Source organism: Lontra canadensis, unplaced genomic scaffold (assembly GCF_010015895.1).
Source record: "Lontra canadensis isolate GAN:19392208 unplaced genomic scaffold, GSC_riverotter_1.0 scaffold144, whole genome shotgun sequence".
Taxonomy (NCBI): Eukaryota; Metazoa; Chordata; class Mammalia; order Carnivora; family Mustelidae; genus Lontra; species Lontra canadensis.
Genome location: NW_022631138.1, coordinates 1,003,766 through 1,020,186, shown reverse-complemented (window position 1 = coordinate 1,020,186; position 16,421 = coordinate 1,003,766). Strand labels below are relative to the sequence as shown.

Genomic DNA, 16,421 nt, shown 5'->3' with positions numbered 1-16,421 from the left:
GAGAGAACTGAGGGATTCCATGGATTTGAAATCGTATTAGGGATGAATGGATTTACCAGTACAGGTATCTGTACCTGCTGTTTATATTTGCGGGACTGATACAGAAAAAGGAAGTGACTTATATAGGGTCACGCTGCAGAGAGATGTTTTAAGCTGAAAGACATTACCTTAGGGAGCCAGATGTGGGAGTAGTGTAGGTAGCCCCAGGAATTTTCAGCTTGCAGTTTAAACCGTAGAAAGAAAGATGTCAGTACAAACTAAGAGTATCATGGCATAGAAGAGATTCATATTGAAGCAGAAAGGAAACAGTCTGACCAGCTCTCAGAGGGAAATTCCATAGCTAAACCTACTCCTAGAGATCAGAAATAAAATGTATAGCATCCATGATACGCTATCGGCCATGGCCCTACCTCTTTTCTTATTCCTAAAATTTATAACTCAGTGTAGAAGAGATTTTGCATTTTTCCACCCTCCGTTAAGTTGCTGTAAATCTGTATTTATATACATAGTCAAGTTAATTCTGTTTGCACTGTTTTCCTACAACTACTGTAAAAATAAGGAATGTGTATATAAATATTAACTAATTAGTATTGGAGTAGAGAATGTTTCTAATAGTCTCATTGAAATGATAGTATTTTCTTTAGTGTATTTTATAATATATGATTTTATATATCTTTCCTTAGATTACCACAGCCTAAAAATAAACCTGCAGGAGCCAGGACGTTTGGAGAACGCTCTGTAAGCAGATTTCCTTCAAAACCCAATGTAGGTAAATCACTGCTTCATCCATGAAATGGGTCTTACAACTCTCTCCTCTTCATTTAATCAAGTGATATGCCAATCAAATGAGATAATATATGTAAAAATTGTGCTGAAAAATACAATGTTATGTGAAGAGTGGGTTTGGGGGAACATTATTCTATAATTATTCGAGTATCTATTATGTATCACACACTGTGATAGATGTAGAAACTGAAAAGTGGTAGGATCCTGGCCTTCAAAGAACCTTTCTTTGTGGCAGGAGGAATGAGTGGGGGATATATTTTCCTCAACTCAAGAAGCAAGGCCTACAATGGAATATTAGAAAACCCACCAAGTCTAAATCACACTGGACTGGTCCATCATCAGCATAACTCAGCAGACGAGTGTCGGCAGTTGGCCAGCCCACAGCATTCTTCTGTCATGGCAGCCGTTGTCTCCAGCCCGTGGGCAGCTTCCCCTCTAGACCTGAGTGTTACAGTGTGGTGTGCTTTCTCTACACTCACCCTGGCTTGGTCCTCTGACTGGGATGGGTCAGAGATTAGTGCTGAAGAGCTGTGCTAATAAACCCTGGCTCATAATTTAAGTTCCACAGTGGATTCTTCTGAATAAATTATCACACAACTCACTAATCCTTCAGGTGAACTTTTTGACATTCTCAAAAGCTTCCAAATAATGGACTGGATTTCAGATACAGTGCACCAATTAATAGATGCATTTCAACTATTCAACCAGATACGTTTTGACCGAAAAAGCCATGGTGATTTTTTTGACTCCTGTCCCTATGTACAAGCCTCTTGCTTTATCCTGCATCCACCTGAAGAAACAAACAGCCAATTTTTCTTCCAGAGTTGGAAGAGATATGGTGGCTGTGTAAAAACTTTGCACTATATATAAAAACCATGGGTGGCATTTTATTGGCAACTGAAGAGTTTTGCCAAGCATAATTCTGACTTAGCAGTTTCTGTCTTTGTGTATAGACTCTAAAACTTGACCATTGAGTTTCTGGAGAAATAGCTTATTCTGGGGTTAAAAAAGGAAAATACAAGATGAGCCTAGAGCATCCTGTGGTGTCAGAAAGTAAGGAAGTGTTAAAAAAAAAAAAAAAGATGGCATAACAAATTCAGGAGGCAGCCCTGAATAAGTCCCTGACCAAACCTGGTATAATTCGAACAAAAAAATAAGTAGAATAGCGTAGTATTGGATTATAACCCAAGAAATAAAATAAATATCCTTACTGATATAAACAAATGGGAGAGAGGACAAAATAAACCTTCCTTACAGAAGAACATAATTTATTACCTTGCAGGTAATAAATGTGGAAGGAATGAGTGATAATAGAAAATTGCCATTAGAACACCACAGTAATCATTATTCTAGGCAAACTCCATAGGGAATACTAATATTAGTAAGTGAAACTTTAGGAAGAAAGAGAATATTTGTATGACCTTGTAGTATCTCACCCAGATTATTACTGTAGTTGTTTTAACATCTGCCCACAAATTCTTTGATAGCCCTCTCTCAGGAGATGGATCTCAGTTTACCTCCTTTCGAGTATAGGCTATATTATCTCCTGATTCAGACAAATAAGGGTCGGGAATGAGAAAAATAGGTCCTTCCAGAGGAGAAACCTGGCAGATACCACCTTCACCAGGTGCTTGGTTAACCTCATCAGTTATAAGTTGTGTTCATATCATGTCTCCCCTAATGTGATCTAATAAAGGGAGCTATATCCCTGATATTCTTCCCCGAAATCTATAACCCCAGTCTAAACATGAGAAAAGGCCAAAATTTAACCCTAAATGGGAGAGAGTTTCCACACAGCTCCTGACCAGTATTCAAAAATGTCTGTGTGAGAAAGACTGGGACAGACCAATCAGCTGGCACAGGTCTGAGGAGACCCAATGAGACGTGATGACTAAACAACATGGCATCCGGGACTGGAGCCTGAAACAGGGAAGGGACCTGAGTGGGAAAAGGATGAAATCCAAGCAGCGTCCAGAGTTGGTAGGATTGTTTAGTAGTTACAAATGCACCAGGATTCCGTAAGGTGTTACCGTCAGAAGGAGTTTGACAAAGTGTGTATGGGTACTCTGCACGGTCTTTATGACTCTTTAAGTCTAGAATTTTCAAATTAAAAAGAGTAAAACTTGAAAAATAAAATGTGACCCTTGAATACAGTGTGACTGCACTGGGTTGTGTTAAAGATGAAGTGTTCCACTTCTGGGGAGATGAACAGAACCCTGATGTCCTTGACTTTGTGTTAGCCAGAGGTGACATCTGTTTCCTCTTTAATTCCTCATTTTTTTTTTCATCTTAAGCAGTATCAATGAGTTAAATGACAAAACGGGGAGATTGTTGCTTTTTTTCCAGTTCATCTTTTGTCGTAGGAAGTACCTCACGCCGAAGAGTTTTTGGATGACTCAACCGTCTGGGGTGTCCGCTGCAACAGAACCCTGGCGCCCAGTCCAAAGAGCCCAGGACACTTCACGGCTGCCGCACAGCTCGCATCCACACCTTTCCACAAACCACCCACGGACGCAGGGCCTGCTCTGGAGGATAAAGGTGTGTGACATGCTGCTGGAGTGTCTTGTCTTTTGCCAACTTCAGTTCTTTCAGGATTACGGCTTTCTTCTTGGAAATTCTAAATGGAAGTTTAAAGATCATCCAGAGGAAACTTAAAATCCATTCACTCTATTATTTCCTGTATGATCTTTTTCTTTTAACATCCTGTTTTCTGAAAGCCTGCGCATTTTAGAAACTTAGTAACTGAGATTATTGGTAGAACAGGAGAAAAACCTACAGAAGCCTTCAGAGGCAGATATGCCAAGTCCAACCCATCTGTACAGGAGATAGGTGGATGTTACGTTTACTACAAACAAAATGGCCATGACAGACAAGTTAAGTTACCTGAATGCAAAAAGTAACGAACATTTGTATTTTAAGAGTAGCAAATAGCAAATTTTAGTCCTTGGTATGTGTCTACAGAGTCTATTAGTTTGGAGTTGTACTACACTCAGGAAAATCATATTGTGTTATTTTTTTTTTAGTGACTGACTTCAAGAGAGTAATGATAAAATGCAGGGATAGTTCTTATTTCCCCTAAACCTAACACTTGCATATCAAAGATCATTATCTGAATTAAATCTTAATAGATAACATTGTCATTGAGCACAGATAATTATTACCTATTAAGTACCAACCTACAAACTATATCGACTATAAAGGACTACTTTACCATTCTGATGAGGTTTTTACTAGCCAAATTCCGTCACTGCTCACACTTTTATTAAAAATAGTAATTGTCCCTCAAAGCAATTCAATGAAAGAATTGTCAAAGAATTTCACTCCCCTACACGGAAGCATATTTTAATGTGAAGTCTGAGCCTATAGACCTAAAAATTTTTAACTGAGGAGTAAAAAAAAATTTCTTAAATAACTAACCCGGTATATTAACTTTCTTTTCTGTATTTTAAAGGAGAGTTAGGTTGAAATTTGGACAATTGCCAGGTGCCATCACAAGCTTGCTACTTTAACCAAAAAAATGTTAAAGTATTTTCCATTTGGGAAAATGAGTTTAATCAGTCGAGTCTTTCAGAGTCAATATTGGCTGTTCTTGGAGTATTTGCACTTTGGTTGGATAAATAGGAGCTAATGTTCTAGTGCTGAAAAGTTTTAGCACCTGTTTGGTGATGGGATATCTGAAAAACTTTAGCCCAGTATAATACTTGGCTTTGCCATATATATATATATATATATATATCATATATAAATAGTCCACATTTCTTTTTTTTCTAAGATTTTATTTATTTGACGGAGAAGTAGAGAGTACAAGTTGGCAGAGCAGCAGGCAGAGGAAGAGGGAGAAGCAGGCTCCCTGCTCAGCAAGGAGCCTGATGCGGGGCTCGATCCCAGGACTCTGAGATCATAACCTGAGCCGCCGAAGGCAGATGCTTAACTGATAGACCCAGATGCCCCGGACTCCACATTTCTTACTAGTTTGTCTTTCCGTAGATAGTTTTCATTTGTTTATTTGTTTTTAGTTAAAGAGAGTGGTGGTTAGTATTGCCAGGTATCTTCCTGATGTAAACACTCTAAACCAGTTTAATCAACTAAACACTAACTGACTAAATAAAGCAGTGAGACAGAAAGACACCCACATCTCTGCCCTCCGGATGCATTTCAGTGTTTCACTCTCCACGTCCTTGTCCTCAGGTTCTTCTAAAGCAGGGTGCATCCTCTGCCCCTACCTGCAGCCTCCACGGAGGGCTCATCCTGCCCACAGCAGACCTGCCACCCTTTGGACCCTTTTCTCTTGAAGGATTGAATGTGCTAAGTTGAAATGCTCACAAATAATTAGTAGTAAAAAAATTTTTAGTAATTTTTTTCCCACTTTAAAAATATTATGGAACAATTTATCACGGAACACCATTCTGAAATTATAATGAAAGTCAATATAAGAGAAATTCTGGACTTTATAGCCATATGAAATCATTTGCGTGCATAATGTCTGTCTCTTATTTTCTACATATTTCAGAAAATGTGGTTGCAAAAGAGTACATCCATGTGACTATGGATTCTTGTGAAGAAAACATGGGAGAACCCTCAAAAGACAGACAGTTCAGGTATGTGAGGGCGGGTGTGGTTCCGTCACTCCACGGTCACTCTGGCTTTGCTTTGAGGATATAACAGAATACCTAATTCCAACCCTTCGAGGCAAATGAGATTTCACTGACTTGCAGGTATAAGCCAGAAGCTACTCTCTATAGCTACACAAACAGTGATAAACCTAAACCCTGGGTCCATCGGGGCAGTGAGAGAAGCAGCTGGGGCAACAGAGAGTCTCGGTGGGAGTAGCTCCTATGACTGACTTCTACTCATTTTGAGAACAGAACTGCACTTAACTCTTATCAGCCAAAGACCCTGACCTAGTGTAAAGACTACTGCAGAACTGAGCAAACACATACTTCTTTATACCCATTCTAATTGAGAAAAGCAATCACTTTTTTTCAAGAGGAAGACAATAGAATGTTTAAGCCTCTTAGGTATTGATACAAAATGCGGGTGTAACATAGATGAGGGCTTTGCAGAAGTAAAATTCCATCGTATTTGAATAGTTTAGTTACCGTAACAGACACTGAAAGTGGCTGTAATCGTTTGACTATTTGTTATATTCTATTGTAATGCTGGTACTTTTTATGTACTGTATCCTATAATTAATCCTTACAGTAAATTTAGTTGTAGGAACTATTTCCCACCATTACAGACAAGGAAACCAGGTCTAGAGAATTAAGAAATGATTTAAACTGTGAAGTGTGTAAACCTGGTGATTCACAGACCTGTACCCCTGGGGATAAAAATATATTATATGTTTATAAAAAATAAAATTTAAAAAAAATGTAAAAAAAAAAAAGAATCTCAAGTACTAAACTGTGAAAAAGAAAAAAGAAAGAAATGACTTAAAGTCATACAACTTCTAATTTGCAGCACTGTAATTTCAACCTATATCTCTAATTTCGGAAGCCTTGCTCTCACAACTATGTTGTACTGCCTCTTGTTATTAAAGACCTCTTCTTAAACTAAGACCCCATTGGATGAAAGACATGAGCAGAATTTACAAAAAAAAAAAAATTGAATAAGCATGTAGAAAATACTTAACTTCCTAATAATACAGTCAATGCAGATGAGCAGAAATTGCCTTTTAATTTAAAATTCTGCCCGATAGGCAGTCTGTCACCTCCCACGAGGAATCTTCTACATGTGACTAAACTTTTGACTCACAAGAGACATAAGCCATAAGCCACACTTGGCAGAAGATTAACATAGAAATATATAGGACAAAAATCAGTTGTCAGGGAAATAACTATCCAAGACACTATCGTCTTTGACCAGCATGAGACAATTAAGTTACAAGGAAACCCTTAGGACCAAGGTACAGAAGTTTCCCTAGTTAGAAACCTTAGTTCTGTGGGCGTCAGTGGCTCTCGAAAACTACAGATTTAGATTCCCGTGTCCCCACAAAGAATAGGCCCATTACTAAGGTCTTCATACCTGAAGCCTGAGCCTGTGGATTCCCAGCATGTGTTTCTAATCCTCTCAGTCTAGCACACAGTTCCAGTCATGGTTATTGTTCACCATAAGCCATGGTGACAATGATACTCTGAGCTTTCCAGTTTTCAGGGGAGAAGAGCTAGAAAGTTAACCAAAACTCAAATTCTCATAGAGAAGGGAGAAGGGTTTTATTAATAACTTATACACTCACAGTACTTTGGATACTCAGCTAGGAACAATTTATATATGTTTCAAAACAATTTTTTCTGTGTGCATGAATAACCCTAATATCTGATTTGTTATAATATCAAGCATTGAAAATACTCCCATTTGACTACCACATTTTCTCCCAATAATAGATTTTGATGGCTATGCTTGTGGGATAGATTAAAATTGCCATGATCTGAAGAGGGAGGACTTAATCGTGTCCTCCTCCTATATGGAATGGCTGAACAGAAAATTGATTAATTAAAATATTGAAAGTATTTTTAATATGAAAGAACCAGGGAATTATTCTATTCCAGCATACACCCACTGAATTAAATGACAGGTAGTGACTAAAATCCATGATAGGACTATGGAGAAACCTAGCAGATGCCACATTTACCAAATGATCAAGGTTAATTTCACAGTGATAGCTCATGATAGTCATGCATTGAGGAGGGTACTTGACCTCTGAAACATTCTTCACAGTCTAGTCATGAGGGAAACATCAAAGGAACCCAAATTAAGGGACACTCTACAAAATACCTGGCTGGTACTCCTCAAAACTGACAAGGTCTTGGGAAAGTAGGGAACACTTAGAATCCGTCACCAATAAGAAGGGAGTAAAGAGATGTAAGTAACTGTTGAATACAACATGGTATCCACGATTAGATCCGGGAGCAAATAAAGGGCCCTGTGGGAAAACTGGTGAAATCCAACTGAAGTTTCAAGGTTAGTTAAGAGTACTACGACAAATGTTGGTTTACTGGTTTTGACAGAGGAGCTGCTGTCACGTGAGCTGATAACATCTGAGGAAATTGGGTGAGGAGTATATGGGAATTTTCTATGATCTTTGCAACATTTCTTTAAGTCTGAAATTATTCCAAACCTACTTTGTTTTCAAAAAAATTCCTTCTGGAAAAAATGCCTGTCAAGTAGTAAGAGTGCAACAGGAAGTTGCATGTACATGTGTATTTTTACAGTGGTGCATACTTATACATGTGTTGGTGTATGTGTGGGCATAGAGGTGGAGGAGAGTTGATGTGTGTAGAGATACATACATAGTCGAGTCTTACTGTTTGCACTCATTCTTTTGTATAAAGTCAATGCAAACTCTGAATTACCCAACACTGAACCATCGTTCCTAGTTTGGTTCCTGTGAGCCTCTGTTCACAACTTTTTGTTTAGAGACCTTAATTTAATAAATTATGGTTGATTCATTAGCATTGAACTCAGGGCCAACAGCACTATAACTCATACCTGAATGCCGCTTATCTAATACATATTTTCTCTGTAAGACACATCGCGGCCTTCTCAACCTTAGGAACACTAGACATTTTAGCACTGCACTTAGAGGGACGTCTTAAACAGCAAAATCACAAAAACACAGAAAAATATATTACTAAACATACTGTGAAAGGACACTGGTTTACAGTGTGTGAGCTGACACAAGAACGCAGAGCATCGCCTTATTCCATCTCCGGGAGTGTATGTTGGGTGACGTGTTCTCACCATCCTGAGTGTCTGCAGAAGCGCCATGAAAATTGATTTAGGGATCATGAATGAGTTTTAGCACATAGGCAAATTCACAAATATAGGATCCCTGAGTAATACAGATCAACTATGTATGTATGTATAGAGAAAGAAACTGTTAGGTGCTGGATTATGACATTTTCTATCTGTTTCAGTGCTATACAAGAAGCTGTTTTGGAACAGAGTTCAATATTCAGTCCTGATTCCCAGCTTGGTGACATCTTGGGGAAATAAACCCACCCATCCCCATGTTTCCCATCAAAGGATATCCATTGTGTTAGCTTGCCTGTTTAATGACTGTGTTACCATGTCTTTGATTTTGTCTCTATTCATACTGTACTGGCTAGGTATTTGCATGTATTTGTTTGTCTGAAGAAAATGCTTTGATCAACTCTTTGTAAGGCAGTTTTGAAATGTCATTTATAGAATGAAAAGGAAACTTTTGTGGGACTTTTTCATGTGATCACATCCAATAGACTTGTAATCATGGGTTTTGTCTCCTCTTGTCTATCCCTTTAACACATCCAGCTCAATTCAAGAGAAAAGCCCAGAACCAGCATTCCCTGCAGACATATCTTCAGCATCCTTGCTCCGTGGGAGCCAGCCTGCAGCAGGTGGTGTGCTGGCCAGTGAGGTGGCACAGAGCCTCGAGGCTTGTAAACTCACAGACACTAACCTCACCGTCGCGGAAGAGCCACCCGGCGCCGGTGCCAGGCACCAAGCAGAATGGACGCAGACTAGTTCACTTGAGAATGTCAATGCTTCAAGTACGAACAGATGTTCAGTCTTAATTGTGTCCCTGAATCAGGACAATAGCCTGGTAGAAGCTGTTTTGTGGAAGAAGCTCAAAGAGCAGGGACTTGAATGTCATTGAGTAGAATACAAGTTCAGACAAAACTTGCAAACTAGATCACAGTGTGGCACAACATAGAGCAGTGGAAGGGCAAATTAATTTGTTTTAATTTGAGAAAGTATCAGAATCACTACCATTGGAGGAGGGAGTTAGAACTGGAGGGCCTCCTATGGCAGGCGTTGAATTTAAGAGAGGTACCCCCATTTTCCAGCCAAGTAAGCAGCTCAGGGCTTAACTCCTTTCCCCTAGTTACACAGAAACAGTCTTAGGTAGTCTTGCATCATGGTTTAGAATACAGACTCTGAAGACTGACGAGGTTCTAATCCTAGCTCCACTTTAGGCAGTCATGTGATCATGGCCAAAATCATTTCAGTTCTCTGTGGCTCTCGTTCCTTTTCTATGGGGGGGGGTGATGGTCCTACTTCAGAGTCGTCTTATAAGGACCAAGTAGATTATTAAACATAAACTATTCAGAACAGGGTCCTACATACACTTAACACTACGTAAATGTTAATCATGCTGGATTAGTCTTTGATAACTACCACTAAAATAATTGTTATAGCATGCTAAACTGAGCAGAAACTTTATTCTTTTTTAGAAATGATTTCTTTTTTGTGAACCCAAAGTACCTCTCATGCATGCAAATTCCTCATAGATAATTTAAGTATTGAAAGTCCTTGTATTTTGTAGATACAAGTGGGAGATGTTAGAACTAACTGATATCCAGGTCGGCCTTTAAGACATAATTATGTTAAAGGCAGAATCTAGCAGTTCCAGGCAAGTGAAACAGATGCTTTTGGGGTTCATTTCCTTTGTCACAACTAAATATTGATCTAAATTTGTTGATCTAAAATAACAATGAACTGTGTATAACTAGCCATTTTGATTTTTGTAAATGGTTATTATTTGAATCAATGCTCTTTTAAAGATAAGGCTTTTAAATCTTATTTAATGAATGTCTCTACTAGTTTTATCTGTAGCTTCTTTGGGAAAATTCTTGGGTACTGTGTTCATTTTCTTTTTTATGTTCCCATTTCTTTTAAGGCTTGACTGTTGAGAATCCATGGGATGATACGTTGATTCTCAAACTTTTATCTGGGCTTTCTAAGCCGGTGAGATCCTATCCAAATACTTATGAATGGCAGTGTAAACTTCCAGCCATCAAGCCCAAGACTGAGTTTCAACTGGGTAAGGACTATATGGGTAAAAAATTTTTAACTCTTGCTTCTATACAGGAAGTCAACGGTAATTTATGCATATGTGATTCTTCTTCTGGTACCACCCATGTACCCCACCTCCCTCAAATAAAGAATTATAGATTATCTTTAGTACTAAGCTGAAAACATTTTGTTAAGCCATGACTGTCGGATTTTGATTCCTATTGTCACTATTACTTATAAAGGACAAGTTGGTAATATCTATCAAAGTAAAAAATGCATAGTTTTAGACATCCATTTTTAAGAATTTCCTGCAGATACGCTTGCATACATTCAAAATGACATATGTGCATGTAAAAACAGTAGATTGGAAACAACACAGGTGTCTTTGGGGGACTGCTTAAATAAATAAAGGGATACCTCTACAGTAAAATATAGCTTGCTCTGTACTGATAGGGAATGATGTCCAAAACATGTTGTTATGGGCACACTAGTATTATATGCTGCCTTATATTTCTTAAAAGGGGGAAGATAACATATGCTCATATTCAATGCTATTTCTAGAGAACCCTTGAAGCATACTCAAAACAGAAAAATGGTTAACGGGGTGGATGTGAATAACAATGGAAACAAGACTTCTTGCGAGATAATTTACACACACACGCACGCACGCGTGCACACACAAAGACACACACACAGCTTCTCCTATTGACAGCTTGCATTAGTGTGGTACATTTGTTATAGTTGATGAACTAACGTTAATACATTATTATTAACTAAAGTCCACAGTTTACATTCAAGTTCATTCTTTGTGTTGTACGGTCTGTGGGATTTGACACATCTATAATGACTGGCACCCATCATTACAGAATCCTAAAGAGTAGTTTCCCTGCCCCCCAATTCCCTTGTGTTCCATCTACTCATCAGGCCTGCCCTCTACCTAAAACCCTGACAAGCACTAATCCTTTTACTCCTGTCTCCACAGTTTTGCCTTTTCCAGAATGTCAGATAGTTGTAATGACACAATATGCAAGCTTTTCACATTGGCTTCTTTCACTCAGCAATACACATTTAAGATTCCTCCAGGTCTTTTCATGACTTGAAAGCTCTATCTTTACCATCGCTGGGAAATACTCCATTGTGCGCATGTACCACAGTTCATCTATTCACCTATTGGAGGACATCTTGGTTGCTTCCAAGTTTTGTAAGACTCCTATGCAGTTTTTGTGTGGACAGAAGTTTTCAAGTCATTTGGATAAATATCAAGGATATTGTGATTGCTGAAACAGGGGAGCATATGTTTACTTCTGTAAGAAACCGCCAAACTGCCTCCAAGCGGGGTTCATACCATTTTGTATTCCCACCAGCAATGAAGGCGAGCTCTGTTACTCCATATCCTCACCATCATCTGCTGTTGTCAGCAATTTGGGTTTTGGCCGCTGTAATAGATGTGTAATGGTATTTCATTATTGTTTTTCATTTGCAATTCCCTAATTACATAGAATGATACACACTTTTTTCATCTTTATTTGCCATCTGTGTATCTTTTTTGGTGAAATATATATTCAGATCTCTTGCCCATTTTTTAAAAATCAGGTTGATTGATTTCTTAATTCTGAATTTTTTTCCCCTGTTTTCCTAATTGAATTTCAAGAGTTTGTTGTGTATTTTGGATAACTTTTATCCGGTAAATGTTTTGAAAAGATAGTAACTCGGTCTTTGGCTTGTCTTTTCATTCAATTAACTGTGTCTTTTGCAGAACAGAAGTTTTTAAATTTTGAGCAATTTATTTCTTCCATGGATCATGTTTTGGTGTTGTGTGTAAGACATCATCTGCAAACCTGATGTCCCCTAGCTATTCTGTTACCTTTTAGAGATTTTATAGTTTCATGTTTTACATTCATGTATATGATCCATTTCGAGTTAACCTTTCCTGAAAGGTGTAAGTTCTGTGTCTAGATCCATTTTTGCATGTTGATGTCCACCTGTTCCATCAGCATTTATTGAAAAGGCTATCCATTCATAACTGAATTGTCTTTGCTCCTTTGTCAATGATCAGTTGACTGTATTTGCTTGGCTCTGTTTCTGGGCTTTTCTGTCCCATTGATCTATTTACCTATATCACACTGTACTGATTACAGTAGCTTTGATAGTAAGTCTTGGTAATGGGTAATGTCAGTCTTCCAACTTGTGCCTTTTACCTTTCCACATTACCTTTAAAATCAGTTTGTCAATAACCACAAGATAACTTGCAGGGATTTTGATTGGAATTCCATTGAATCTATAGACCAAGTTGGGAAAACATGACATCTTGACAATATTGTGCCTTCTTCTCCATATACATGGAATATCTGTATTTAGATCTTCTTTGATTTTTTAAAATCAAAGTTTTATAGTTTTCCTTTTATAGTTCTTACACGTATTTTATTAGATTTATACCCAAGTTATTTCATTTTGGAGGATGCTAACGTAAGTGGTATTGTGTTTTTTAAATTTCAAATTGCACTTACTAATTTCTGGTACATGGGAAAGCATTTGACTTATATATTGACCTTGTATCCTGCAACCTTGCTATAATCATGTATTAATTCAGGAGGGTTTTGTTGTTGATTCTTTGGCATTTTCTGGCTAGACCATGCTGTCTTCTATGTACAAGGACTATTTTATGTCTTCCTTCCCAATCTGTATACCTTTTATTTCATTTTTTCATTTTATTGCATTAGGCAGGACTTCCAGTACAATGTTGATTAGGAGTGGTGAGAGGAGAAATTCTTGCCTTGTTCCCAATCTTAGTGAGAAAACATTTATCTAGTTTCCCTGCCCCCCATTAAGTATAATGTTAGCTATAAGTTTTTTGTAGATGTTCTTTATCAAGTTGAGAAAGTTTTCCTCTATTCCTAGTTTGCAGAAAGTTATCATGAATGGGTGTTGGATTTTATCAAACATTTTTTCTGTTTCATAGGATAAGATCATATGATTTTTCTTTTTAGTCTTTCATGTGACAGATTCATTGATTTTTGAATGTTGAACCAGGCTTGCATACCTGGACTAAATCCCAGTTGGTCGTGGTAAATAATTTTTTTATACTTGTTTTGGATTTTATTTGCTAATATTTGGTTGAGGATTTTTAGATCTATGTTAATAAGAGATACTGCTCTGTAGTTTTCTTGTAGTATTATCTGTCTGGTTTTTGGTATTAGGGTAATGCTGGCCTCATAGAAGGGGTTGGGAAGTATTCATTCTGCTTCTATCCTCTGAAAGAGATTGTGGAGAATTGGTATAATTTCTTCCTTGAATATTTGGTAGAATTCACCAGTGGACCCATCTGGTTGTGGTGCTTTCTGTTTAGGAAAGCTATTAATGATTTGATTTCTTGTCTCATATTCCTATGTGAATTTTGGTAGAGGATGTCTTTCAAGGAATTGGTCTGTTTCATGTAGGTAATCAAATTTGTGGGCACAGAGTTGTTCATAGTATTCCCTTATTATATTTTTAATTCATGGGATCTATAGTAATGTCCTCTCTTTCATTTCTGATACTAGTATTTTATGTCCTTTCCCTTTTTTTCTTAGGTCGCCTGGTAGGAACTTTGGGGTTTTATTGATCTTTTTCAAAGAGTGAACTTTTTGTTTCATTGATATTCTCTGTTGATGTTCTGTTTTCAGTTTCACTGATATGTGCTCTAGTATTTTTGGTCTTAATTGGGCAATTTTTTCTTTTTTTCTTTTTTTGTTTTGTTTTGTTTTGCCTGCTCTGATTATTTTTTTCTTCTGCTTACTTTGGATTTAATTTGTTCTTTTTCTAGTTTCCTAAGGTGGAAACTAAAATTATTGATTTTAGATCTTCTTTCTAACATATGCATTTAATCCTATAAATTTCCCCCTAAGCACTGCTTTTGAGGTACCCCACAATTTTAATAAATTGTGTTTTCATTTTCTTCTTGTTCAAAATATTTTAAAATTTCTCCTAAGATTTCTTCTTTGATTTATGTGTTATTTTAACATGTGTTGTTTAATCTCCAAGTGTTTGGGGGTTTTCCAGCTATCTTTTCTGTTATTGATTACTAGTTTAATTCCACTGTGGTTGGAGTACATACTTTTCATGATTTCTTTGTTTTTGTTTTGTTTTTTTAATTCAGTAAATGTGTGTTTTATGGCCCAGAATGGTCTGGCTTGGTGAGTGTTATGGAACACTCACCAAGTGAGCTTCAAAAGAATGTATAGTCTGCTGTTGTTAAATGAATTAAATGAATTATAAATGTTAATTAGATCCAGTTGCTTAGTGCTGCTGTTCAAGTCAGTCAAGCCCTTACTGATTTTTTGCCTGTTGGGTCTGTCAATTACTGATAAAAGGGTGTTAGCAGTCTCCAACTAGAATGGTGCATTCATCTGTTCTTGCAGTTCTATCAATTTTTGCCTCAGTACTTTGATGCTCTGTTGTGAGGTCATATACATTAAGGATTGTTATGCCTTTTTGGAAAATTGATCCTTTGTCATTACCTAATGCCCCTTTTTATGCCTGATAATTTTCCTTGCTCTGATGTCTGCTCTGTCTGAAATTAGTATAGCTATTCCAGCTTTCTGTTTATTAATCTTAACATGTCATATCTTCCTCCATTTTACTTCCTCCCTTTACTTTTCATCTATGTATGTCTTTATATTTAAGGTGTTTTTCTCATAGACAACATATAGCTGGGTCTTGTATTTTTATCTACCATGATAGTTTCCGTTTTCATTGGTATATTTAGTCTACTGATATTTGGAAAGATTACCAATAGAGCTGGATTAGTGTCTACTATATTTATTACTATTTTCTATTCATTGCCCTTGTTCTTTGTTTCCTTTATTTTCTTCTCCTCTTTCTTCCTTTTTTTCTTTTTAAGATTTTTTTAAAATTTATTTGACAAAAGAGAGATGCCCTCCATAATACCTACCACCAGGCTCACCCAACCTCCCTCTCCCTCCCCTCCAAAACCCTCAGTTTGTTTCTCAGAGTCCACAGTCTCTCATTATTCCTCTCCCCCTCCGATTTCCCCCAACTCCCTCTCCTCTCCATCTCCCCATGTCCTCCGTGTTATTCCTTATGCTCCTCAAATAAGCAAAACCCTATGATAACTGACTCTCTCTGCTTGGCTAATTTCACTCAGCATGATCTCCTCCAGGCCCATCCAGGTTGACTCTGTCTTCTCTGGTGTTAATTGAGTGTGTCTATTATTTCATTTTCCCTGTTAGCATTTCAGTTATACCTCATTTTCTACTGTTTTTCGTAGTTGCCCCAGAGTTCGCAGTGTACATTTAGAATGAATCCAGGTCCACCTTCAAAAAACACTGTAACACTTTACGGGGGATGCCAGGTACCTTATAAGAGAATATTACCCATTCTTCCCTCCTATCCCTTATAACCGTCCTGTCACCCATTTCACTTATCCTAAGCTATACTTAAATTGTAGCAATTATTGTTTAGAACAGTTATCTGTTAGATCAATTAAGAATAAGAAAAGATTTTATATTTATTACTTTTTCCTGCACTCTTCTGATCTGAGTTTCTTGTCTATCTCTTCGTCCATCTCTCTGAAGAACTTCTTTTAACAGTTCTTGCAAGTCAGGGTTACTGATGACAGATTCCCTTAATCTTTGTGTAAGCAAGTCTTTATTTCTTCACTTTTGAAGGGATAATTTCACTGGATACAGAATTTTTGCATGGTGGTTTTTCCTTTTAACACTTACTCCATTCTCTTCTTGTTTGTGTGGTTTCCAGAGAAGTCAATGTCATTCTTCTTCTTGCTTCTCTATAGGTAAGTGGTTTTATCCTGGCACCTTTCGATATTTTTTTCTTGTCTGATTTTCTGCAATTTGAATACAGCT

The 16,421-nt window shown here is 37.4% G+C and overlaps 1 protein-coding gene and 1 non-coding gene across 2 annotated transcripts in view; both read left to right on the top strand.

Moving 5' to 3' along the window:
- The window catches only part of BUB1 (BUB1 mitotic checkpoint serine/threonine kinase), a 43,219-nt gene that overhangs the window by 20,831 nt on the left and 5,967 nt on the right, over positions 1-16,421 (top strand). Inside the window, exons 15-19 of the mRNA XM_032843859.1 lie at positions 684-765; positions 3,150-3,324; positions 5,297-5,384; positions 9,076-9,314; positions 10,445-10,588. Of these exons, the coding sequence (XP_032699750.1) occupies positions 684-765; positions 3,150-3,324; positions 5,297-5,384; positions 9,076-9,314; positions 10,445-10,588 (728 nt within the window). The remainder of the gene's footprint in view (positions 1-683; positions 766-3,149; positions 3,325-5,296; positions 5,385-9,075; positions 9,315-10,444; positions 10,589-16,421) is intronic.
- On the top strand, positions 7,133-7,272 carry LOC116858973. Its single transcript, XR_004381053.1, has one exon. It is a non-coding gene; the product is annotated as a small nucleolar RNA SNORA29 (small nucleolar RNA).